This window comes from Melanotaenia boesemani, chromosome 15 (assembly GCF_017639745.1).
Source record: "Melanotaenia boesemani isolate fMelBoe1 chromosome 15, fMelBoe1.pri, whole genome shotgun sequence".
Lineage (NCBI taxonomy): Eukaryota > Metazoa > Chordata > Actinopteri > Atheriniformes > Melanotaeniidae > Melanotaenia > Melanotaenia boesemani.
Window position 1 is genome coordinate 32,540,057 of NC_055696.1, and position 26,002 is coordinate 32,566,058.

Genomic DNA, 26,002 nt, shown 5'->3' on the forward strand with positions numbered 1-26,002 from the left:
TGGCGGATCTCCTGCCGCTGGATTCTTCATCTTCTGACTTTCAGGAGCCTTCCAGCCTCGACGTGAGACGCCTGGTTGTATCATCCATCAGTAACATCTCCATCAAGCAGAGCATGAACCCTACGATCTCTTCGTTCTCCATATGAGCTTGCTGTGTTGTCTTGTTTTTAGCAGGTTTTGTTTTGTTGTTATGTGGCGCTAAAGTCACACGTCACTGTCGCAGACGTATGCGTCACATCGGTCCCGCTACCGCCTCCAACTCATGTACGAATGCAACATGAAACAGTTCTCCTGGAGAAGGTAGTTCCTAGAACTAGGACAGTTATTAGAACTGCGTTCTTAGAACTTCTCTGTCGGAATGCGTTTAAATACCTTGACTAGCCCCCCACAGCCCTTCACACCTCTGGCTCATTCTGACATGAAAGCACTCCACATCTCCTTGGTCTCCCACCCCTCTCCTTTACAGCTGCCCAGGGGCCTCATTTATCAAACTGTGCATAGCAAAGCAAAGCCCCTGAGGAGGAAAAAGCTGCTGGACATAAAACAAAAAATGAGCATATGGCCCATCTATGAGGACACCATTAATACTGACTTATGTCTACGGGTTGTGAAACATTTACAGACATGTAAATGTGGGCGGGGCAAGGCGTTCCTTAACATGCGCCCGCTTTAGAGTTGATTCTGGTTTATAAACAGAAACAGGTGTAGGACGTGTGTGCGCACATTTTAATACATCTGAAAGTAGAAGTGTGCCACCTGTAGGGTGCGTTGCTACGCACTGTTTGATAAATGAGGCCCCAGCACTGCAGGAAAGGAGTCTGACTGAAAGTGGTTTGTCTAAAGACCTGTCACCACATTATAACAGGACACCAATTTTGCCATTTCAAGGCAGGAAATCTGAATCAACAAAATTGGCATCCGCTCCACATCGATGAAAATACTTATATAATAAAATATGCAGAAAAAAAATAATAAAATGCAGTTTATCAGATCAGGTATGTTGCACTGATAATAGCCAACACCCTGTACAAAAGACCATCCTGATCCATTTGTCTGCAACATCAGCAAACACCCAGTGTTCTCAGTGGGTAGCCTCTCAGAACGTTGTGGGGCCTCTTTCAGGCAGCAAACGATGGTCTAGGCCTCCTGGTTATTATTCATTTTGTACATATTTTACTCTAGATTTGGTTTTCTTTCACAGATGTGGAGAGTACTCAAATTTAGTTGTGCCATTATACAGAGCTTAACTGGCTGATAGCAATAAAGTTTTGTCTAATTTAAAGGATTTACAAATTACTGATTTAAGTTTTATTTACATTTTTTATCATGACCAGACTTTGATGGAAATTACAACTACAAAATATATACATATATTGGTAATAATACATGAGTAAGGAGTTGGATAGTTGTGAACTGTAGTGTCACTTCACTGTCTGGTAATCTAGTTTCAAAGCAGAAAAGCAGAGACCATACAGAGTTTAACATCTTGCTCTAACATCAAAAACTCCAATTTTTATTAATTGAAACCTGACCATCAAACTCACTTTTCACAATTAATGAGAACAGATTGCGCTAATAAAAACAGCTGACAAGTATTTGACTGTCACGTTGTTCCTCATGATGCAGATAAACACCGTGAGCATTTCTCTCATAACGAAGCAGATAAATGTTCCTGTTTGGTTGTAATGTGGCATCATCTGATTTTTCTGAAGATTAATGTGCTGTTGTGAAGATATTTAATAAAAACTATTTATTACTAATTGTTAGCATTAACAGTAGTTGAACATAAAATCTAAACTACTCTGTTAAATTTGCCATTTTTTCAATGAATTACCAAAAGGTTTCAGTGCCGAGGCGTAAAGAGAGGTAGAGTCTGGCACGAAACACATCTCAGGATTTTAAGATGAGATGAAGATCACACATTGTTTTCACAGGCATGAAGTTGAACAGTTGGCTTTGGTTTGTCAGCAAAAGTTGTGAGTAGTCATACTAAATTACAAACAGACCTGTAACTTATCAGTGTTGGCAATCGCTATCCAAGAAAGGCCGTCCACAGGAGGACTCTGGAAATGCTTGCAATGACAAAAGTATGAAACAACACCACAAACATCTGCACAAATTACTTTAAGACATTTACTAAGTTGCCCTTTAGGTGCAGAAAACATCATTTACAGAGAGCCAATTAAAAAAATAATTTAAATGCAAACATCTCATAACTTTACATTTACACTGCAGTGTGGTGTACCTCATCTGAATCAGCTGTGCATCCCCCACCCCATTCAGACTCAGAAAATGCACTCAAACATTCACTAACACACAAACCAGAGAATGCTTCACGTAAAAAAATAAATGCCTGAGCCGAGGCTCCACATCTTCGCCTGACTCAGCTTTCTTCTTAAGACAACCCAAAGGGAGTGTCTACACACTGAAAGGAGGGGAAAAACACAAAACTTTGGATATGCTTTGTTTGGAATCAAACGGTCTTTTCTCTTTCTTCAAGTGTAGTACATCGATATGGATTCTCGATCCATGTCCTCTGCAAACACAAAGCTCTGGGCCACTGAAGGATGGGAAGGAAGCAGAGGTTCATGGTGGAGACCTGATCGTGGGATAATCAGGTTAGCCACCGCAGCAAAAGTTGGAGTCCTCTGAAAGTGGTGTCACGCAGCAGGTTACTTCTTCCTGTTGTGTTGCCTCCGTGCCTGCAGCCTCTGGCGAGCTCCACTTGGCTTTGATCCAGCTCCAATAGAGAAGGTGGGAGTCGCCGGAGACCCTGTTAAATGAGTATACGAGTTTATAAGAACAACTACAATTCTGTTTTTAACCTTGTGTTTGTGTAGACACCGGCTCTGTCACAAGTGTAATCGTTCACATAATTAAACATCCATCACAAAAGCTGCTGAATAAAACAACAGCTTTACTAGCTTGGGGAAAAACTCAAGATAGTTCCAACTTGAATCTTTTTCACTCACACTGTGTCAGCGACCTGCTCGAGCAGATTTCTCCAGCTTCTCAGAACTTTCACTGCGCACGTTTTGCATGTAGCCGTTGAATGTGTGAAAAGATCCAGATTAGGGCTGGATGATATGGCCAAAACTTTTATCACAATATATTTCTTAATTTCGGTCGATATGAAATAATTCCGATATCGATATAAACAATATAAAAACCTCAGAAAAACTGCCAAAAATGCCACAACAGATGCTGTAAAACTAACAGTTATTTAGCAAAGTCTATGAAAGTCCTCCAGTTTTAGAATTAAAAACTGTACAATAAATTAATGTTCACCTTTTATTTGGACAAAGACACTTGACAACACCATCAAAGGTCAAATAAAACTTTTACCTTTCTCAATATTAATATCTTTAACTTTAAACTACAACACAGGCTTATTATGTTATTCTTAAAGATTTTAACAATGGTGCTTCACCAAGCTTAAAAATAAAAGTGCTCAGAATTACTACAATAAACAGAAAAAAGAGTGAGCAACAACTGATGACTCAGCATATTCTGAGAGGAAACGCTTCAGATGCACTGGTGCCTGATCAGCAAAACGCAATAAAACTAAATTCTTCTGTCAATATTTTCTTTGTTTTTGTCCACACTCTTCATTAATAGACATAAATATGTGATGGTAAGCCAGCGCGGGATCATCCAGCAGCAGTTTCGTATGTTTCATTTCCAGCCTGGTGATGAAACAGCTGCTCTGATGCAGCAGCTGCTGCGTGAGGCGAAGACAAGTCTGCGTAACACCGGATCCTCATTGAGAAAAGTAAAACTACGTTACAGTCCCCAAAAGTCTCCAATAATACCAGAAAAAAGTCGCTAGTCGCTTAAAAAAAAAAAAGTGCTAGAGGGGAGTGAAAACGAACAGGACAAAGTTGCTAAGCTGGCGACACTGAGCCAAACCACTTCCATACCATCAACTTATTCTTTCCTCTCTTATCAACTATTTAGTCTGCGTTCTCTTCGCTTGTAGAAGCTTATTCAGTCATGTTTGCATTACGGTCATAAACACTCGTTTTGTAGCTAAAGCTAGCAACGTTGGAGCCTAGCCTAGCCTAGCCTAGCTTAGCCTGGCCTAGCCTAGCCTTCTACCTCGCGCTGAGCACAGCCAGCTGCTGCTCGGCTTGTCGGGCTCATTGGTCGGCTCCGTGTCTGTGGTGCACGTCATCATTTGGCTGTTTGGCTTGAATCACTGACTGGCTTGATATTGGAAATGTGTTAAAAACTCATATCACCGTTATTGAATAAAAATATATTGCGGTATGTATTGACATTGAATTATTGTCCAGCCCTAGTCCAGATGGCTGATCCCTTCGCTTGCTTCACATTGAAAACAAATGTGAGCCTCTGCGTTGCGCAGTGTTAGCGCATGACATCACTCAATGCGCACAGTATAGAGTAACACTAAATAGATCTGTGTCTGTGGATCGGGTCCATTGTCACCGATACCTGATCTAGAATTTTCTTCAGTATCGGTACAGATACCAAGATCGGATCGGTACATCCCTAATCAGAGGTTAGTTAACTCTGATCCCCTGTTACACTTTTCCAGTTTCACAAATCACACTGATCAGCAGTCGGGACAGAGCCGTCTTGGCTTGAAAAGGTTTGTGAAAGGCGCTTCTGTTAGGGGGTCTTTCCTCAGTGTCCTCCGTTTCCAGTTTACCACCTGATTCCTACAAAGTCCAGGTAGGGGGGCAGTACGTTTGAGATTACCTGAAATCTTTGGGGGTGGGGCTTGCAAAGCTAAATGTTTCTGATTGATCAAGTCTTCCTAGCCGTTTATTTCCACCGCTCTGTTTCAGACATCTGAAGATTTAAGATTTGCTTCAGTTTTAATAGCTGACTGGACACTGACTCAGTGAGTTTCAGAATGAATGAAAGAGAAAAAATGTTAGTAGTTAATTATTTAACATTAGTTTTGTTTTAATGCCCAAAATAAAAGCACAACCTGTAGAAATGTGAAACGTGAACAGATTTTCCATGAATATAGCAGTATGTGTGTGATGGCCACAGCTGATGTCTGTGAACCTCAGTTCCCCACAGGCTGCTCTATCCATAGAAGGATAACCTTCCCCAGACCTAATTTCCCTAATCTACCCTGTAACATAGACCCAGAGATACAAATGTCCAGTCCTTAAACAAGTTTTTAGTGCCTCATTAAAAAGCCCTGACTAAACTTACCAAAGGGAACAGCGTTGAAGCCTTGGCCTGGAGTTCCAGGACTTCCAAAGGGAATCGGACCTGCAGCAGCACTCTGGCCAAATGCTGGCGTAGATGTCCCTGCAGAGAAAAGAGCCCCAAAAATTCATTAGACCAAAAGGCTTAATCTTACTAGGGACAAAGCAAATATAATCTGATCTTAAACTGTAAAATTGCTAAATAATTTTAGTAAAAAACAACATATCTAAAGTCTCTGTATCTAATGTGTCTGAGACCATTAAAACCAGCCCATCCCCAACAGTGTTTCATATTCCAGTCAAACAGCACTGAATGAGTGAACGGCTTCACACAGAATGGACGATTTTTATCTGTATCTAATAACCAAATCTACTGTTTGGGTTATGCCTGTCAGCAAATGTCAAAGTTTTAATAATTATACTGCTGAACTCAATCAGAACAGCCCAAGCTTTGTTTATTTCTTACCAAAACCTGGTTTGTCTGTAGCAGCAGCCCCAAAGGAGAAGCTTCCCATCTGTGGTGGAGGATTGTTGGAAACTGGAGTACCAAACTGGGGAAGAGGCATACTGGTGCCAAAGTTAAACCCGCCAGATGCCGGCTGAGCAGGGCCAGAGGGAGCCTGCTGTGGAGCAGCACTGCCAAATGTGAAGGTAGCTGAGGAGGAGCTCTGAGTCTGGGTCGTAGCACCGAAGCTTAGTGCAGCAGAGGGTGCAGCTGAAGGAGCTGGACTGGCACCAAAAGCAAAACCAGTGGAGCTAGCTCCAAATGCTGGTTTGGCGGGGGTCCCAAAGGTCGCCGATGTGGTGGCAGTGGCAGCAGATCCAAAAGTGAAAGGAGCAGGGGCAGAAGCAGGGTTAGAGGCAGGCGTGGACGAAGCACCACCGGCTCCAAATGTGAATGGTGCTGCTGAAGAGCCAAACGTTGACTGTGCTGCAGGAGCTTCAAATGTCGACTTTCCAAAGCTGAAAGTGGACTGGGTGGTGGCGGCAGCAGCAGTGGAAGCTGTGCTGGCCATGGCGAAGCCTCCAAATGATGCAGTGGTTGTGTTCTGGCTGGGTGCCATCTGGCCCTGTGCCATCTTTCCAAAGGAAAAGGCATTCTGATTGGCAGCTTGAGGGTTAGACTGCATGCCACCAAATGTGAAGGCAGACTGGCTGGAGGTTGTAGTCACTGCAGCAGGAGGACCAGCTGCTGTTGCAGAGGTGGTGGCTGCAGTCCCAAACTGAAACTTGCTCCCAGTATTAGGAGGCTGCACTGACGTTGAGCTGTTGCTTGTTGTGGATGGTGCCGGCCAGTTTGTAAATAGGGATTTAACAGCTGGCTGGGCTGCAGGCTGAGTCGTGGTGATTGAGTCTGTGGAAACTGTGCTAGCAGGAGTGCCGCTGAAGCCAGCAAAAGCTGATGGGGCAACTGTGGTGCTGCTTGTTGATGCTCCAAATATTGAAGATGTGGTACTTGAATTAAGAGTGGAAGCTGTAGAGGTGGCAGTGAGAGATGAGGGCTGTGCAAAGGCTGCACCTGCTGGAACTTCTCCAAATATGGGCTTGAAATTTTGGACGGAGGGATTGCTCTCTGAAGGTGATGCTGTGGAGGAGGTGGTGGTTGTAGCAGGAAAAATGGGCTTGAACCCTGCAGTCAGCAGAGGGTTGGTGTTACTGGATGACTGGGAGCTGCTGGCTGGAGCAGAAGTGGTAGAGACTTGGGTAGTGGCTGAGGAAGCAGAGGAGGAGTTGATCTGGCTGGACAGGCCAAACAGGGTCGGTCCTGCTACAGGTGCTACAGAGGTGCTGGTGGGAGCCTTGGAGACCTGACCCAGTAGTTGAAGGAAGGCAGAGGGTTGCCCCACACCAGCAGAGGACTGAGAATGGGAGGTAGGGACAAGTTGTGGAGCTGTAGTAGATGTGCTCAGGTTTAAGCTGTTGACTTGTACAGGTGTTGTGGACACAGACACTAAAAACACAATGACATACAGAAGAAAACATATCAGTACAGCAAGGTTTGATAATAAAGTGAACATGTAAATGGAAGCTATATGTATGCATCAGAGATCATACCTGTGGTTGCACTGACAGAAGAAGTGGAAATAGCAACAGCACTAGGTTTCATCTTCAGAGGCTCCTGAAGTAGGCTGGAGGCTGCAGGTGTCCTACTGACGCTGCTGCTGCTGCCTGGGCTGGGATCTAGGTCAATGACTGGGGTGGCAGAGCTGGATGACGTGGGCAGCGGAGTTGCCTGAAGGATGCTCAGGGTGGTGGTGGTAGACCCGGTGGAGAAGGCAGGCTGAGTGGTAGTGATGGCTGGAGGAGAGACAGACTTCTCTGGTTCTGGAGCTAAAGTGGAAAAAATTAAAGAGGATCACAGAGTTAGCAGTGACAGTCCGAATGCTTTGTTTCTATCAGGACCCGGCCGTAGGGCTGGGCAATATATGGAGATTATAAATGCATCGAGGCTCAGACACGATATATGAGGGAATATCGTTTATATCGACATAGCTTGCTTTGAGTTAAAAGCATCTTTTCTTTAAAATTTTACACAGCTGTATTTTTGTTGTGGCCATTGAAATGTATTTTTATTAATTTTGTTTTAGGAGCATTTAATTTAATATAAAGCTTTAATTTCAGTCAACTCTTTTAATGCACATGTGCCGCTGATCCTTAATAAAAGTATATTAAGCACTGAAGGCTGTAAATTAGAGCTGCTTCTTTGGTTACTTGACTATATATATATATATATATATATATATATATATATATATATATATAAATACATAAAATTAATACATTAACTTAATTTTTGGTTCATTAACGCTTACGCTAACAAAAATATGAATTACAGGCAGAACATTTTACTGTTTCACAATATTTTGTCCTCATATGTTTAACTTTACAACAGAAGAATTTCCAAAAACATGCAGCAAAGCTTTAAATAACTGGGAAATTAAATAACCTTAAAAAAAAGTCAGTCTATAAATAAAAATGTATAAATGAATGATGAATGAATTAAATACATCTTGTTTTGTACTTCTTGCTGACGCAAATTAGAAGTAGGTTAAAGTACAGGTAGAAAAATATATATAAGGTGTATGCCTTATATAACCAACATGGGTGATGTTGGCTAAACATTATTTATACAGCCTTCTGATGCTCTTTAATGTTAAATCACATTTTCTTTACTCCAATATTTTCTTGGTCATGAAATATATCATATTTCAAATATAAACACAAAAAACTAAAATATGATTTTCTCAAATGTCAAAAAGATGTCCAAAAAGACAGACTGTAATATTAATAATAAGTTTTCGGTGCTGCCGTGAAAAAACCTCCTCCCCTCTACATTCATATCCCTCCTCCTAAAAGACACCTCACCCTGCAGCTGATGGAGTAATGAACGCTCGTTCTGTATACACCGATATTTTATACACTTACGTTATTTCTGCAGTTACTGGCTACTTAGCTAATGCTATGCTAGGTTTGGATAACATCGATGTTATTGCTAACATAGACGGGGAGCACCTTAAGCTAATCTAGCAGCTTTAGCAATGCTGCATAAACAAAAAGCTGACTGACACAATGACGCACGCGTCACTCGTCATTACACATGATAAACAGAGTTAAACTGAAACTGGAGACACGCAGAGTCATTAATTTCACAACATTATTATAAACTTCCTGTCGGGAAGCTCCACTCAGCCCACTGCTGTAATGTAACCTGGCTGTAGCTACTGGCTACCCCCGTTTTAAAGACAGGGGGATGATTTTGCGATTAAATGAGTCAGAGCGCCATCTAGTGGACAAATGCCGCAAGGACATCATTCTGCACGAGTCGGACAGCATTTACTGCTTTATGAGAAAGTAAGAATAAATCTGCGTATAATTGGAAAAACAATGGGCGATATTGGCCATTTTAAAAAGGTCTCGTATCAGCCGATTTAATCAGCCAGCCGATTAATAGGTCGGGCCCTAGTAACCTGTTTTTACTGAAGAATATCTTTGTCATTTGTGTTAGAAAACAACAGACGTGGATATCTAAACAACCAGCTGGGTAAACCATTCTTCCAGTTTCAGCCACTTCAGTGTGAACAGAATCAGTTTAGCAAAGTGCAAAATTAAATGGAGCTGATTTTACTCACCAGGCGTCTCCAGGACCTTCTGGATCTTACTGATGGCAGCTATTTTCTCTTCATCTAGATCTTTAGCAGTGATTGTGTAGCCCAGCTCAGGAGGCGGAGGCTGCGAAGCAACGAGCACAGATGGTAAGACAGAGATTTACATAGATGCAGTTCCCTGGTACATGAACAAAGAGCACTAACCAAAGAGATGTGATCATCCCTGTGGCTGGACACCAGCTGGATCTTCCGTTTTCTCTTCCCACCACTACCAGTGGAGTCTGTTGAGGTAGTGGCTGGGATTTTGGGGACTGGGATCAGTTTTGCTGCAACACCAACACATAATGGACATTTAATCTATATTTTTTCAAGCTATGTCATTAATGAAGTAAATATATGCTGAACCAATATTTGCATCATGCTAACAGGATAAATGAGCTGGATATTGACTGCTCTGATCTGATTTAAACAAAATCTGCTGCCCAGAACTGAGTTTCTATGTCTGATTTCTTTTATTGTGGGCACTATTTTTCAGTTAGAAGCTCTAAAGGCAACATTATTCCCATCTACCCCTAGTAAAGAATCCTTTAAAGAAAAAAAAATTCCAAAATTCAGGTGCTGATCCAGATCACCCCCAAAATCTTGTTCCTTTTCCATTTCTGAGGTTTCCTGAAAATTTAAATAAAAATCCACCGATAACTTTTTGAGTTATGCTGCTAACAGACAAACCAACGCCACCGAAAACAAAACTTCCGCCTTGGCTGATGCTATTCTGTCAACGTATGTCAAACCAACACCAACAAGCTTCTTCTCCTCCTCTACCCCTTCTCGTGTGCACAAAAAACCAAAATGTTTTCAAATGCTAGCCTTCAAACCAGATGAGAAGATCTCACGCTCAGTAACAGTGACTGAAAGCCTATCTGCCGCCTTCTTGGTATCTCTGTTGTTTATGGTTTGCCGCCTTAGGGGGGAGGGGGGACTGCCAGTCCATTCCCTAAAGTGTCCGGGCCACTTTATTTTGAAAAAATATTGTTGTTGAACATTTACGATTGTTATTGAATCGGCACGTTGCATGGGTTTAATCCTTTAAATAGTGAATCGGCTCATCTCTACTGAAGAAAAGTAGACTTACATGTAACAGGAGCCTTTTCAGAGGATGCCTGATCCAACCTCACTGAGGATGCTGAGCTTGGAGACTGTGCATCATCCTCTCTGTTTATGAAACCAAAGGTTAAAAACTCTAATTTTGGTTAATTGTAGATGAGTTTTGGCACTCAGGCAAAGACAGACCTGGGTCTTTTGGAGACGCCCTCTGGACTCTGAGAGCGAGATGATCCAGGACTGGACAGAGGAGAGCTGGCTGCTGATGATTTCTTCCACTGTGACAGTAGATATAAAAGCTTTGTAACTCCACTTTCTCTCTGCAGACATTCATACACTTTAGTGGTACAGATAAAATACCTGGCTGAGGCCTATTGAAGAACTGTAGGAGCTTTGGATGGCATTTCTTCTGGTACTAGTGAACCCTCTGGAGGCATGTATTGCAGTACCAGAGCTGATGGAGGAGGTACGAGACCTCTTCATGGTGTACTCCTCTGCCAGTGAAGTCATCCCTCTTTTCAAACTTCCTGGCCTGGAGAATGGAGGGTAAAACATTACCACCTACTACCACAAAAAGCTATACGATGTTTTTCTTTCCAGGACTACAGACTTTTTATGGACAATATCTGAAAATATGATGCTGCTCAAAAGATTTTACTCACTTGGGGACCAGCTGTGATGGCGTTCCATTGGGCAAAAGAGGCCCAAAAGCTGAGTGGGCACTTCCACCGCTGTCATTACGTCTTTGAAGATGAAAATGGATTTTAAACTTTTATATCAAAAGCACACATGCATTTATGTCAATAATCCTTTCCACCAAACTAGTTCCAATGCTGGTTCACAGCCAAAACCCAACATAGAGCCAGTTCGGTTTTATTTCCTCCCAAAGCTTGATTCCTGGACTGATTTCACTAAATCAAAAGAAAGACCTCATTGTCTTCCAGTTTTTACATCTTAAGGCCCATTTACACTCCCTTTCCTACATAAATAAGGACGTCCATTTCAAACCTTGTCATCCTCATACTTCCGTGTCTTATGTCGCCATGGTTTTTAATCAATTCCTCCACTAGCGGCAGTGCTGAGCTCAGAATTCACTCCAACATCAGTATCAGACACTGGTTGGCAGCGGTAATGCAACCGCCCAACACACCCTAAACATTTGCATAGCTTTCCTTCAAAAGCTTGGTAATTTCTACATTTTTGTCCTTGCCTTTGGTCTTCTGCTTTTTTTCCTCTTCTTCCCTGTTTGTTTCTTTTGCAGGTTTTATCTGCTCTGCACAACCCCCGCGATTTCCAGCGGCACCACAACATTTTCTGTCAAGCGAAGGATCATCAAGCGAAGGATCGTCGAGAAAAAGGATCGCCGAGCGAAGGATCGCTGAGCTCCGCAAAAAATGACCAAATTACGTGCGAAACTGACACAGGAGACTGATTAAACTGTCTTCTGCATCAAGCATAAATGGACCTTAAGGAAGTTAAACTGAGTTCCCCTCCACTTTTAAATATCTGGGTTTATTTTAGATTATATTTTGACTTTTAGGGCTCACACTGACAATCTGGTCAAGAAACTGAAAGTAAGGCCGAGCTTCTATTTCAGACATAAACATGTTTTTCTTTAAAGGTTTGTTGCTGCAACTTTTTTGTCATTGTTAGACTATGGGGATGAACATTACATGAATGCCAGTGCAACCTTATTAAATATGCTGCAAACTGTCTGGTACCTCCTTTTGCTTTTCTGCTCAGCTGTGAAGCTTCTGTCTTCATCCTCCACTTCTCTTTTGCGGCTTTCCTTCAATACCCTGAGGACGCTCTCTCTGGAGCAGGGGTCTGCAGGGGCCATGGTGAGTCCTGCACAGCTCAGATTATCCATACTGAAAAGCAAACAGAGGGCAGTGCGGCTCTGGTCAGCATTAACAATCAATCAGTGAAACCAAAGAAACGCTTAGAATAAAAATTTAGACTACCCTTTCACTAAATACTGTTAGACTTACACACTCAAGAAGTGCATCAATAAATGCATCACATTTACAACTTGATTACAGTTTACTAATAACATGTTTCAAAGCAACTTATATGTCACCTGAACAGGTTTATAGTGAAATGCCTCCCCTTAACATGCTAAAAAGACAGATTATCTGGTTTAAGCCAATTTAGAAATGGTAGAGGGTAAAGTAAAGACCTGGGGCTGCTGTGGTCGGGCCTGGCAATCTTCACAGTGACAGGACTGAGTGCTGCCGGGGAATTACGAGGACTCAGGATGTTCTTCTTTCTGAAGCTGTCCCACTTGACAGGAGGCAAGACTCCCACCGACGAGACGCCCGTCTGCTGTAGAGGGTAGTGACGCTGGGGGGTAATGGTGAACCGGCCCGTTGGGCCCAGTGGCTCCCTGCAGGGAACAAAACAAAGCAGGTGCGTGTAACGTCAGCAACAAACCAACCATCACCTTCACATTTGTGATCTCACAGATGTCTGTCATTTTTAAGGAAGGAAAATCTGCCTTTTTTTAATTTTGTTTTTCATTCATTCATTTTTCAATCAGCTTATTCCAGTTCAGGGTTGAGGGGAAAGCCAGCCTTTTACAGGTGAAAGGCAGGAACACCTTGGACAGGTTACCAGTCCATCACAGGGCCAACACAGAGACAAAAGAACAACATAGACAAACAACCACTCACACTCACACACTCTTAGGGAGAAGTTAGTGTGACCATTTAACCAAACAATCATGTTTTTGGATGGTGGGAGGAAGAGCTAACCACCACACCCCCGTGCAGCCTCTTCATTAAATGCTGTTAGGACAACAAACCCAGACATCACAAACAGCTGTGCTCAAGTCACAATGTGTTGATGCTTAAAACAAAGAGCGCTGATGCAGTTTTGTTTATACAATCCTAAAAAGCACTGAAGCTGTCAGCTGCACATTTCTGAGATGCGGAGCAGAGACAGATTACCTGTAGCCTTTAAACATACTGCACAAAGAAAACCTGGTTGAGTAGGTGAACCAATACACATAAGTATATAAATTTATATTAATTTGCCTAAAATTTCTGTATTTTTGCTGTTGTATCCAAAAATTGTACATAGACATAATCTGCTAAAGTTGTAGTATTGAATGATAGGAAATTCTAATTTTAATATACATACATATATACACATATATATATACATATATATATACATATATGTATATATATATATATATATATATATATATACATATATATATATACATATATATATATATATATATATATATATATATATATATATATATATATGTGTGTGTGTGTTTATCAATGCGACACATTTTTTCCTCTGTGAGGCGTTTAAGGTCCTTCACAAGGCTTACTAGTTAATAATTAAAACCCGCCAAGACACTTTTGTATCTGGAATGACAACCCTGCCGCCTGCCACAGAGAGGAGCGCGATTTGATCTGATGAACGTACCCAGCGAAGGAAAGTCTCCTGTTCGGGGTATAGACAGCATGGTTGGGTCTGGACAATTTTTCTCGCAGTTGCTCTCGGGGATTTCTCCCGGCTCTCGGCCTCACAGAGTCTGCGGCTGGACTTTCGGGTTTCCCGATGTAACTCCCCATGAGGAAATCCCGAGGGCTGAAAAGAAACGAGTCACTTGTCAAAGCTTCCCTTCGATAAATCCCGGGTTCACTGGGTCTTTGTCTGAAATGTCCCTCTTCCTCTCGGAGCTCGGCTCTATTACTGCTGCTCCTTGTTCTTCCCCGTGCGACCACCGACACACCGGTCGCCCCCCAGCCCCAGAGCCAGCGCCTAAGCACGCCTAGGACGTTTAGCTTAACCCGCGGATTCGGGCCTAACCTGGCGGGAAGAGGTTCTCCGTTGTAATAATAACAAGTAAAACAACAGACTGCAAGAATTAAAGTCGCGTAAAGAAAAGTAGGAATGTAATAAAAAGCGAAAATAAGTAGGCCTAAAACAGAGAGCAGCGCTAAATGTTTCTCTCTAGGTGACATGGCGGCAGCGCGCCGCCGGAGGACTCTCATATCCCATCATGCTGCTCGCCTGACATTTCTTCTTCTTCAGTAGAAAGTAGGACGCGCATATTTGACGTATACGTTCCTCAGCGCCACCCAGTGGCATTTAAAGAGATTAGACTTTTTCCTTTTCTATTTTTTTCTTTTAATTGAAATATGCGTCATCATAGACATACATAAAAAACTGAGCAGCAGTAGTTACAAATAGCATCAAACAAAAGAAACAAGAAACGACAGGTGCATTGTTGCAAGTAAAAAAAAAGAACAAATAAAATAAAGGTCAAATCTGAATAAAGATCAAAGCTCAGCTTTAGCTTAAATTGAAGATTGGCTTTTGATATTTTACAGTAAGATAAAACCTTTTTGAATATAAGTATCTTGTTTTAAAAGTCTTGAAAATGAGGACAGTTTTAAGGAATCTGTATTTATACATAAAGAATTTTGTCAAAAGAATAAAATATTTTCATGTTCATACTTTTTTCCATTTGACAACCAATTTTTACTATGTTACATGTTAAGAACGGGATTGATTTCATTTAGGAAATCCAATATTGGGCAGCTATAAAAAAAAAAAAAAAAAAATACTGAATGACGGTAGAAGAAAAGATTATCTAACTTTTAAAGGTCCAGTCTGTAACAAATCCAAAGGTCAGTGACAGAAAAGTGTAATATAAACTATTTCTATCACTACTAAAGTAGCTTTTATAGTAAAATAACACAAAATGCACCCTGGACACGCCTATTAGCACATTTTATCAATATAAGATCCTTTAGCAAAATATGAATGTTTGAAGCCATTTACAGTTCCTGCATTCTTTGCAGTGCTTCTGTCTTTTGCACTTAGTGACGACATCTGGACTTCAAAGGTTTTGTCAAACTGTAGTCCACTCGAAACACCCCTAAATCCAAGGAAATGCATGACTCAAACCGGTGGCCCCACAGGATCTCATCCTCTGTGTAGGATGTCCTTGCCTGGCATGTCATACCTGCAGCACAAGCATGAGAGGTTTAGGTTAAAAAAAAGTCCTTTGTCTGACAAATAAATGCAGGTTAAAATTGTATATGAGCACAGTAATGCTATTGGCTAAGCCATATTTGGCCAACATTATTTTTTTTTATCAAAAAAGGAGCAGAGCTTTTTTAATGGCATTTTTTTTCTTTTTCCTTTGCAGCGTTCATTAGAAAAAAATAAACTTTATAGAAACTTTACAAAAGACAACAATGATTAATAACCACCACATCTACTGGCAGTAGATCCTAAATACGAGTACCTAATTGTACCTTTAGGGATACAAAGGCTTGTCACTGGCATGATACTCTTAGATTTTGTACCTTATAAAGATCTGTATTGTAACTCTGAGGGCTGTCTTATACCCTAATTTAACAATATAGGTAGTGCAGATGTAGCTGTTGTGGAATAAAACATAGTATTTACAAATAATCATACAAACCTGATGCTTCTACAATCCCCTCCAGGATGACAATAATCTTAAATAATCCCTTGTCAGTTTCTCTGTCCCCACCTCCCAGAAGAGGCTACTTTCATTGATGACATGGGTTAAGGTCTGGGGCTCCACCAGGAGCAGCCTGTCTCCCCCAGCGTCATAGTCCAGATTCATTTCTGACTGTTCCAGTGGAATAAACTCACCCTCCGTGGTCTGACTGGATTTGATCAGCTTGGCCCGAATCTTGGCATCCACCATGTGGCTCTCTCTTAGATCACCAATCCGGAGGAGCAAGCACAACTTCCCATCACGTTCACAAATGACACAGTGCTTGCTGAAAATCTGTGTTTGGGTTCTCTGTTGCGGTCGGGATGTTTTAACAAACATACAGCCCACCATCAGAGCATCAATAATGGAGCCAAGGATGGACTGGACCATCAGGACCAATAAACCCTCAGGACAATTAGCTGTCACCATCCTGGCGCCATACCCAATCGTCCTCTGACTCTCCAGAGACAGCAGCAGGGCTGAAAGGAAGCCATCTACATTTTGGAAACATGCCTTCCACTGGGGATCATGAACATGTGAAATGTCATTGCGCAGCCAGGCACCAAAGAAGTAGATTAAACCAAAGGCCACCCATGTAAGGATGTAGCACATAGTGAAGACAAGAAAGGAACCAACGGTACTTGAGGTCCACTAATGGTGAAAATGTCTGAAAGAAAGCGACTCTTGTCTTCAATATGTCCCAGATTGACTGCATTTCCCATCCTTGGTGACGTAGCTGATTGCGGCTCACCACATGTGATGACTTCTCATCACCCAGAGGTTTGCAACACTTCTTGTGGCTCTTTGCAACACGTAGCTTCTCTGTAGCAGATATGGGAACATTGCAGCTGCCAATGGAGCTCCTCGATTGCCATCTAGAGTTGAAAAGCTTGAGATGTCTTTTGGAATAGGAATGCTGAGGTTGCGAAGGAGCTGATTGGATGGCGTACTGTTGGGGAAGTTCTTGATTAGCTGATGTTAGGGTGGTGGGACTCTGGAATGGAGATGCCTCTTGAGACGGTGAGAGAGAGAAGTTAACGTTCAAGTTCGTGATTAGAGGGGCTCTTTTTGTGATCATCATGGTGGCAAAAGTGGATTTAGCGGCAGCATGAAATAACAAAGCAATGATATTATTAAAATGTGTCCCAGTCTGAACATCTTCTTGAGGTGATTTTGGAATATTAATGAGTCTATAAAACTTGGGTTGTGGCCACATTCTAGGGAATGCCTTCAGTACGTTCTTTGCATCCTGAAAGAATAAAATTATGATTCAGCTAGTTGTGTTGGTGTCATGAAGGCTGGGGACGCAGTCTATTTTAAAGACACAATTTGTTGAGAAAAATTGCATTCTTGAAGGGATTGCTTCTACAAATTAAAAATACCTAAAGGCATCATTACCAACTCCACCACGATATATAGAAATTTGTGTCTTTTAAAACTTATTTCCTTTTCTTTGTTGAATTGCAAAACAACACGAAACAACACAGAACTGTTCACACGCAAATCTTTGTACTGCAGCACAAAACAAGAATACTTTTTAATCATTTTGATATCCTCTGATTTAAAATCACAAACAAAGATATAAGATATATTTCTTTTGGAAGAACCGACATCTTAATAAGATTAATTCTGATGAGAAATTATATCGGAAGACTCTTCATTTGGTTAGGTTCCTTAGATTTTTATCCAAGATTCAAATTTTCTACATATAACTGAATAATTCTTGTCATTTGAACTCCTAAGTATATGAATCTTGACAGGGCCCAGTGGAAAGGTTTGAGCTTCAGTGTTTCTGCTTTTGCCTAGAGGTATAATCTCTGATTTGTCAAGTTCATCTTGTAACCAGATATTAGACCAAACTCCCTGATGAACTCAGTCACAATGTCCTCTGCATACAACGAAATTTTATGGTGTTTGGTACCAAGTTACTCAAGGAATGTGTGGATTTTGTCTTATGTTCATTGCTTAGGGCTCAATAGCCAGAGCAAAGAGGAGAGGGGACTCCCTGTGCTGGTCCTCTGGTTAATTTAAAGGGTGCTGACAGGAGGCTGTTTGTTAAAACTGAAGCAGTAGGAGCTCGATATAAAGTTTGATCCAAGCCAAGTAATTTGGTCCAAAACCGGATTACTTCAGTCTCTTCAGATCAACCTCAGATATATATTAATTAGCATTATAGTTTTTGAAACTCTTATCTCTGCCTATTCTCATGTAGTATTGCTGGAATAAATGAGCAGGCAGGCAGGCAGGCAGGCAGGCAGGCAGGCAGGCAGGCAGGCAGGCAGGCAGACAGACAGACAGACAGACAGACAGACAGACAGACAGACAGACAGACAGACAGATAGACAGATAGATAGATAGATAGATAGATAGATAGATAGATAGATAGATAGATAGATAGATAGATAGAAACAACAAAATGGAGTTGAAAAGTTGAAAGTGCAAAAATTCCCAGCATGATTAATAAATATGTGAATACTATGCAAATGGTTCTACACATTCTGTAGGATAATTTTAAGTATGGTTTACTGTTGATTTTACAGAGATTTTCTTGTTATGTAAAATATTATTTATAATTACACACAGATTAAATTCTAAGATTAATTGCATTGATTTGATCACCAAAGGTGTATTTTTTATCTAGCTTTTAGGATCAACCAATCACAGCTTTTGAAATCATTCATACCTAGCAACGGGTCGACGACACCTCACTGAGACAGGAGTTTCTGTCCATTCCATTCGACTGCTTCTGGTGGGCAGCTCCAGGACACAGATTATGGCACAGGTTGGTGGATGTGGTTCCTCCTCCTCCTCTCCTTTAACCTCTCTCAAGAGATGTTGCTTAAGACTGGTGGTGTCATCGGACGTTGGATTGAGAAAAGGTATGCCAAACTAATCCCTGCAGTAATGTAAAAATCAAAAATTATCTTGGCTTTGAGGGCCACGGAAAATGAAAAAGTACTCCTAAGTTTTCTCTGATTGCCAAAATAGTAGTTAACTCTTAATAAACGTGTGCCATTGTCAATGTGGAGCGCATGTGTGTAACTTAACTTGTTCCTGAATATGAATAAATCTGTGTAAAAGAATGTCCATGATTAAGTAACTAAACTCTGCCAGGCTGTCCTTCCAGAGGTGAGAGACAAGCTTGTTGATACCCCTGATTCTGTTTATCTGCAGGGGTTTAGTGTCTGAAAAATAAATTTGAGGGAAATATGCTGTACTCTGATCGTGACCACAAAGGTTACACTGCTTAGTTTTGAAGATCAACAACAGAGTTCTCATCACTTTTCTATGATTACGATTTAAAATCAGAAAACAACCTGTTGCATAAATTGTCTGATGAAAAATTTGATAACTGCATTTGTAAATTTCCAGATGCATATTTGGTGATGGGGGTGATTTCACTGTTGTTATAGATGAGGTTCTGGACAGATGGCCACCAGCAGCAAGATTATTCCAGATACTCATGCATAGACCATTTACTTGATAAGGACAATATTATTATCCAGGTTTTATCAACGCCTTTAACTGATCATAATAATAATTGATATAAATCTTTCTCCAGACATAGCATATACTAAATGTTTTTTCTTTTCGAAAATGAATAGTTCCCTTTTTAATTACATTTGTGTAAAAGAAGAAATAACAAGGCTCATTTGTTTTTACTGGGGAAAAGCAAAACCATGTTTTTGGAGTTAACTGGGAGATTTAAAAACGGTAGTCTGTTCGCTAAGTCTAGATCGCTTTCACAAGAAATGATTTTGACAGAAATTACAAATCTTTCTAATAAAACTCATCTCAGATTTGAGCAAACAAGAGAACTGAAACTATCTGAATTGCAAGACAGTTAGATGAACCAAATAAAATCAAAGCAGAAAAGGTTTTTATAAAGTAGATGCAGAAATGACTAGAGCAGGGGTCAGCAACTACATCTGGCCTGGGGCCAAATCTTTTCTGACTAATGCTGGGCTCACACCAAACGATTTTCACGGTCGCAGACTAAAAACGGAAGTCTTTAGGAAATCTTAGGAGTTTTGCTGGAGTCACAGCGCTCCCGTCATCTCGGTCGTTAGGTGTGAGCTGGTAATCTGGCTGTTTAACGTCAATCTTTCTCCAGTCTTGGATCTGCGACAATTTCTAACATGTTAGATATTATTGCAAGTCGCAGTGACGAAACACGATCAACAACCAATAGATGAGCTCTGACTAAAGCAGAAACAAGAATCCAGACAGTCAGACCACCGACAAAAAAGGACGGGGGAAAAAAAAAAAGACGAACAAGTAGCGGTGATGAAACGTCGTCGGTGGAGCGTCCAGAAAGAGGAGAGGGTGGTTATTAGAAGTAAATGTCTGCTGTGGATCATTTATGTGTTACAGTATAATGATCTAACAAACGAGAGAAGAATAAAAACTCATTCATCCTCCAGATTCTGGTGAGTCGGTGTAACACCTGGTGGAGATGAAGAGCCACACTTAATAATGATGATGTGGAATTCCCTCCTGGAGGGAAACTCTCCCCTTGTTTGCTTTACTGTGTGCAGATCAGCCCTGTTCCATATCAACTGTCCAACATGTCACAAAAAATGCTAAAAGAATCTAGTTGCAGTCTTGTAATTTGTGACCCTATAGATTCACAGTCTTTGTCAAATCTCAGTCTGAGACTAGGCTGAGACTTAAGACTCTAAACATTGGTCTTTAGATGTGAGCTGGTAGTCTTTCAGAGTCTTGTGCAAATCTTTTAAAAGTCTTCTGGTGTAAGCCCAGCCTCTCTCTCTCTCTCTCTCTCTCTCTCTCTCTCTCTCTCTCTCTCTCTATATATATATATATATATATATATATATATATATATATATATATATATATATATATGTCTATCTATCTATCTATCTATCCATCTATCCATCTATATATATATATATATATATATATATATATATATATATAAAAAATTGTCCCCTCGCCCTCCGTGGGCGGTCTCTCGTCCATCCAAGCTCGGGTCCTCTACCAGAGGCCTGGGATCTTAAGGGGTTCTGCGCAGTATCTTGGCTGTTCCTAGGACTGCACTCTTCTGGACCGAGATGTCTGAGGTGTGTCCTGGGATCTGCTGTAGCCACTCTTCCAGTTTGGGGGTTACTGACCCGAGTGCTCCGATGGCCATGGGCACCACTGTTGCCTTCACTTTCCAGACCTTCTCAAGTTCTTCTTTCAGGCCTTGGTATTTCTCCAGTTTCTGATGTTCCTTTTTCCTGATGTTACAATCGCTTGGCATTGCGATGTCAACCACAACAGCTTTCCTCTGCTGTTTGTCCATCACCACAATGTCCGGCTGGTTTGCCATTTTGTCGGTCTGGGTCTGGAAGTCCCACAGGATCTTGGCTCGGTTATTCTCTACCACCTTCGGAGGTGTTTCCCACCTTGACCTCAGGGCTTCCAGTCTGTACTCGGCACAGATGTTCCTGTACACTAAACCAGCCACTTGGTTATGACGCTCCTTGTAAGCTTTCCCTGCCAGCATCTTACACCCTGCAGTTATGTGCTGGATTGTCTCAGGGGCCTCTTTGCACAGTCTACACCTGGGGTCTTGTCTTGTATGGTAGATCTGGGCCTATATTGCTCTGGTGCTCAAGGCCTGCTTCTTTGCGGCTATGATCAGTGTCTCTGTGGTGTCTTTCAGTCCAGCCCTTTCTAGCCATTGGTAGGATTTCTCCATATCAGCCACTTCAGTTATCTGTCGGTGGTACATCCCATGGAGGGGCTTTTCCTCCCATGATGGTTTCTCCATCACCACATGATCTGTTTTCCACTGCCTGACATTCACCGAGCACTTCGTCTGTTGAGGCCATGTAACGAAGCTGAGGTTCGTTAAGTTGCCTGGGACTTGTAAATAGATTGTATAGCACACTAATTGGTTTTCATATACATTTGCATGTTAACTGACAGTTTGGTACTTTAAAAGAATTACAATCATGCACAAAGGTTGAACTGTTGATTTAATACTGATATGTGGTTTGTTTTACAAATACCTGCAAAGACAGCTGTTAACAGTGATAAGCAGAACATTGTGTGTAAATTTGAAGTCCATAAGTAATTTAATGGAGTAATGAGTTTTACTTACCTAGCGCATGGCGTCTCCAGGGTGACAGGGCAAATTGGTTTCAGGTGGCCTGGATACCTTTGTATGGCTTGGGAGAGACCATGGAGCAGGAGGGTTATGGAATTTATTTGTATATTGGTTTATGGGTTTACTTTATGATTGTAGCGTTATGTATTTAGTGTGCAAATACTTTTAGATTTTATAGAAGTAATTTTAATAGAGAAATGTCTGTTATAATTGAGGATACACCTGTTGGGGGGAATGGTACAGCCCAATCAGCAGCATGGGATAAATGAGGTTGATTTGCTCATTTGGAGGCGGCTGCTGGTGGTGACTGGACTACCCTGCAACAGAAGGTGTAAGTTTTTATGTTAAACCGGTGACTGGTAAATAAAAACTTTTGGATTGGATTCTGCGGTCCCCGCCTCACTGTTTCCAGCCGCACTCAGGCCAACCTGCTCACAGGCCATCTGTTACGTCCCGTTATAGGGGTATGAGTGGGACGTAACACAAAGTCGCGGACAGTTGTAAAGTTGGAACAAATCATTTTATTGTGGTGAGAATAAAATAAAAAAGGGGAAAAACAGGAAGTTAACCTAAATCCAAGTGTTGGGATTAACGGAACTGCTGAAAGAAACAAACAAAAGTTAAATCAGAAACCATACACAAAACCCGCCAAGTAAACCATATCAAATTTAACAAACAAAAGGGTGCCCTTAACTTGGCATGATAACTTGATAACAAAAGGCAGCAGTTCCATTAAACTAAGTGTGAACACAAACACATGGCCTAACTAGCCCAACACAACACACCCGAACCTTAACACAAACGTGAACGAAATGGCAGAACACACACCAAAAGGAAGCGCTGTTCAAACCTAGCCTGTCCCCAGAACGTTCCCCACTGGGAACACGAAGATAAGCCCCACCTAACAGGACTATCATAACGTCCCCCACTGGGAAGCAACGCCACCATAAGTCTGCCCAGATGGTGTGAGGTGAGGGGAAGCAGCACCAGCAATCTAGCTTCTCCCACCGAAGGTGAGGAGAAGCAGCCCACACGGTCCAGCCTCTCCCCCTGAATGATCCCTGCAACCGTCCTTTATTTCCTGGACTCCACTGAGCTGCAAGGTGAGTGGCTAGTTGTAGAGCCAATCAACGGGAAGGAGACTGAGAGGCATCTAATTAAGCCAGTCTGAAAAGACATCAGGACCCGGCCTTTTCATGCAGAACGAGCCCCAGCTGTCGGCAATGATCGTCAGCCATAACACGTCCCTACAGGACGTAACACCATCTTCCTGATGTATTCAAGGATGTTGGATGTTTCATCCTGGATAGTGGCTCTGACACTCACTAGTTCTCTGCCTCCTTCCCTGCGCTGAGGAAACTGATCAGAAAGGCAGAGTCTGCTGTCGGCTCTAAACTTGTCACCCTGGAGGAGGTGGTGGAGGAGAGAATGCTGGCAAAACTGCTGGCAATCAGGGACAACCCCTCCCACCCCCTCCATAACACACTGGACAAGTTAAAGAGCAGTTTTAGCAGCAGACTGATCCAACCCCGCTGCTCTAAGGAACGGTACAGGAGATCGTTCCTTCCTGCTGCAATAAGACTCCATAACTCATCTACCTCTGCCAGAGACACGATCACACAACTGGACTAAGTCAACCATTGTACTTACTGCAACCTATAGTTGTCGCTCTGATATACAATTATATAATATTTGTATCCTTTGCACATCATTCAACATTCTGTATTATCTTTGCACTTCCTTTATTTACATAGTCATATTTACATATCAATATCTGATAGCTATTTTCACTATTACTTCATCTTGCCACTGCACTTTATCTGCCAATTCACTCTTGTATTCGTATTTTTTTCTCTAATTTATTCCACTTTGGATTTTTTATGTTATTACTGGACTACTGTAACAACGCAATTTCCCTTCGGGGATAAATAAAGTTGTCTGTCTGTCTGTCTGTCTGTCTGTCTAGTGTAGAGTTTCAGGGTGCTGGATTTGGGGTGGAACCCTCCATGCATGGTCTGGAGCTTTTGTGTTTTTTTTACATCTGTGGTCTGAATCTCTTCCTTTGGCCAACTTATTATTCCTGCAGGGTATCTGATGACCGGCAGGGCATAGCTGTTACATGCCTGGACCTTGTTCTTGCCATTGAGCTGACTCCCTAGGACTTGCCTTACTCGTTGGAGGTATTTGGCTGTGGCTGCTTTTCTTCTGGCCTGTTCGAGGTCGCCATTTGCTTGTGGGATTCCAAGGTACTTGTAGCTGTCCTCAATGTCTGCTATTCTGCAGTCTGGGAGTGAGACCCCTTCTGTATGGACTACCTTCCCTCTCTTTGTCACCATCCGCCCACACTTCTCAAGTCCGAATGACATTCCTGTGTCATTGCTGTAGAACCTGGTTGTGTGGATCAGTGAGTCAATGTCTTGCTCCCTCTTGGCGTACAGCTTGATGTCATCCATGCAGAGGAGGTGACTGATGATGGACCCATTCCTGAGTCGGTATCCATAGCCAGTCTTGGTGATTATTTGGCTGAGGGGGTTCAGACCTATGCAGAACAGCACAGGGGACAGGGCATCTCCTTGGTATATGCCACATTTGATGGACACTTGTGCAATTGGCTTGCAGTTGGCCTCAAGGGTGGTTTTTCACTGCCGCATTGAGAAATTATATATATATATATATATATAGATGTGACTGTCCAGCTGTTACTCTCCTCCCACTGCTTTTTTAGTTGTTATTCCAAAAATAACCAGCAGAAACAGTATTTATTTGTAAAGATTCTTGTGTCTAGTGAGATCGTTGCTAAGACTGTTGCTTTGGACGCTGCAACTCCATGGTGTGTTCCAGTCATATTTTCTGCTGTCTGCCATCGCTGTGCTGCATTCCATTTCAAATTACCGTCAGCCAGAGGTATTATGAGTTTTAAAGGCTTTTTCTGTGTCTAGCTTCATGTATATTTCAGGAATATGTGGGAGGTTTTTCCTTTTTTTCCAGTTTGTAATGACATCCAATAATTAATCACATGGTAACTTGAAATGCCTATTTTATCTATTGCCCTATGTAAATAGTTCATATACATTTCTATATAATTAATACATTAAAAGTTCAAACTTTGTTCCTTTCTTTGTTCCAGCTGTTCTATGGTGAAACTGTTCTGTTCCACATATTTTCCACTTTGCCTCAGACCATTTTTTGGTCCAGAAAGATGGTGGTTTTTCTGGATTTCTCTTTGGACATGGCTTTTTCTGAGCATGACAGAGCGTTAACCTGCAAACTCTTTGCAATTTTATATCAAGTAACATTTTGTCTGGCATTGTTCCACAATTTCTAGATGTAAAACATCTGTCCAGCATCTGAGAGACTCTGCCTCTTTGAAATGCTCCTATTCAGTCATATTACTGACCTGTTGACAATTAGTCGTCACATGCTGTTGATTTTTTTCCAATTACTTTCCAGCATTTTGTTGCTCCTGTTACAACTATTTACAGATGTGTTCCTGCCATCAGATTCACTATCAGCTCATATTTTCAGGTTCATCATGTTGTTTATCTTCTACTGGGAATAAAATATGGGGTTATAAGATTTAGAAGTAATTTCATTCTGATTTTGTTTACATTTAGCACAGCATCCTGACTATTTTGTATATGAGGTAGCCTGATATCATTTACAGATGAAGCAGTTTTATAATCTTGAAAATGTAATATATTGTGTTTTGTGTACTAAAATGAGTTTAAATTGAAAATAAAGTAAATTTTTCTTTTTAAATCAGAAATTTGCTATTTGAGTGGCTCATTTTAGCTGAGGGGGTGGACCACTTTACCTGAACACTGCTGTTCTCCAAAATGTGTGACAGCTGATAGGACCTGAACAATTATACTTAAATATAAATTCAGCACATTGAAAACGATCTATAGTAACAACGAAAAAACATAATTCATTCTTACTCAATGCTTCTCTTTTGTTTTCTAATTGATTTACCAAAAAGTGGCCCAATTTA

The 26,002-nt window shown here is 41.5% G+C and overlaps 2 protein-coding genes across 3 annotated transcripts; both read right to left on the reverse strand.

Moving 5' to 3' along the window:
- Positions 1–1,492: 1,492 nt before the first annotated feature.
- On the reverse strand, positions 1,493–14,436 carry pom121 (POM121 transmembrane nucleoporin). The gene is made up of 13 exons (XM_042008461.1): positions 13,838–14,436; positions 12,573–12,779; positions 12,115–12,264; positions 11,056–11,136; positions 10,754–10,925; positions 10,583–10,671; positions 10,425–10,504; positions 9,497–9,618; positions 9,317–9,416; positions 7,242–7,517; positions 5,653–7,137; positions 5,191–5,289; positions 1,493–2,773 (listed from the first exon to the last, which is right to left on the reverse strand). Exons 1-13 carry the CDS (start codon positions 14,407–14,409, stop codon positions 2,673–2,675), a joined length of 3,534 nt encoding a protein of 1,177 aa, XP_041864395.1. The 5' UTR covers positions 14,410–14,436; the 3' UTR covers positions 1,493–2,672.
- A 208-nt stretch (positions 14,437–14,644) lies between these two features.
- On the reverse strand, positions 14,645–23,067 carry LOC121653895 (G protein-activated inward rectifier potassium channel 2-like). Of its 2 annotated transcripts, XR_006012880.1 has the most exons (3): positions 22,006–23,067; positions 18,577–18,789; positions 15,259–15,386 (listed from the first exon to the last, which is right to left on the reverse strand). XR_006012880.1 is itself a non-coding variant. In XM_042007650.1 (2 exons), the coding sequence occupies exons 1-2, from the start codon at positions 16,503–16,505 to the stop codon at positions 15,241–15,243; spliced, it is 603 nt and encodes a 200-aa protein (XP_041863584.1). In that variant the 5' UTR covers positions 16,506–16,593; the 3' UTR covers positions 14,645–15,240. The 2 variants fall into 2 exon arrangements, 1 of the variants encoding a protein (XP_041863584.1); XM_042007650.1 differs by lacking the exons at positions 18,577–18,789; positions 22,006–23,067 and adding an exon at positions 16,049–16,593 and having other exon boundaries at positions 14,645–15,386.
- Positions 23,068–26,002: the final 2,935 nt, after the last annotated feature.

Bases quoted from the DNA above. Each gene is read 5' to 3' on its own strand.
- pom121 (XM_042008461.1), bottom strand. From the start codon at position 14,409: ATGAGAGTCCTCCGGCGGCGCGCTGCCGCCATGTCACCTAGAGAGAAA. The intron at 12,265-12,572 runs GTCTTTACTTTA...TTTGCTTTTCAG, and splicing joins CCCGACCACAGCAGCCCCAG to TATGGATAATCTGAGCTGTG. The intron at 2,774-5,190 runs GTAAGTTTAGTC...CTCATTTAACAG, and splicing joins CTTCAACGCTGTTCCCTTTG to GGTCTCCGGCGACTCCCACC.
- LOC121653895 (XM_042007650.1), bottom strand. From the start codon at position 16,505: ATGTGCTACATCCTTACATGGGTGGCCTTTGGTTTAATCTACTTCTTT. The intron at 15,387-16,048 runs GTGAGTTTATTC...CTTGTGCTGCAG, and splicing joins ATCCAGTCAGACCACGGAGG to GTATGACATGCCAGGCAAGG.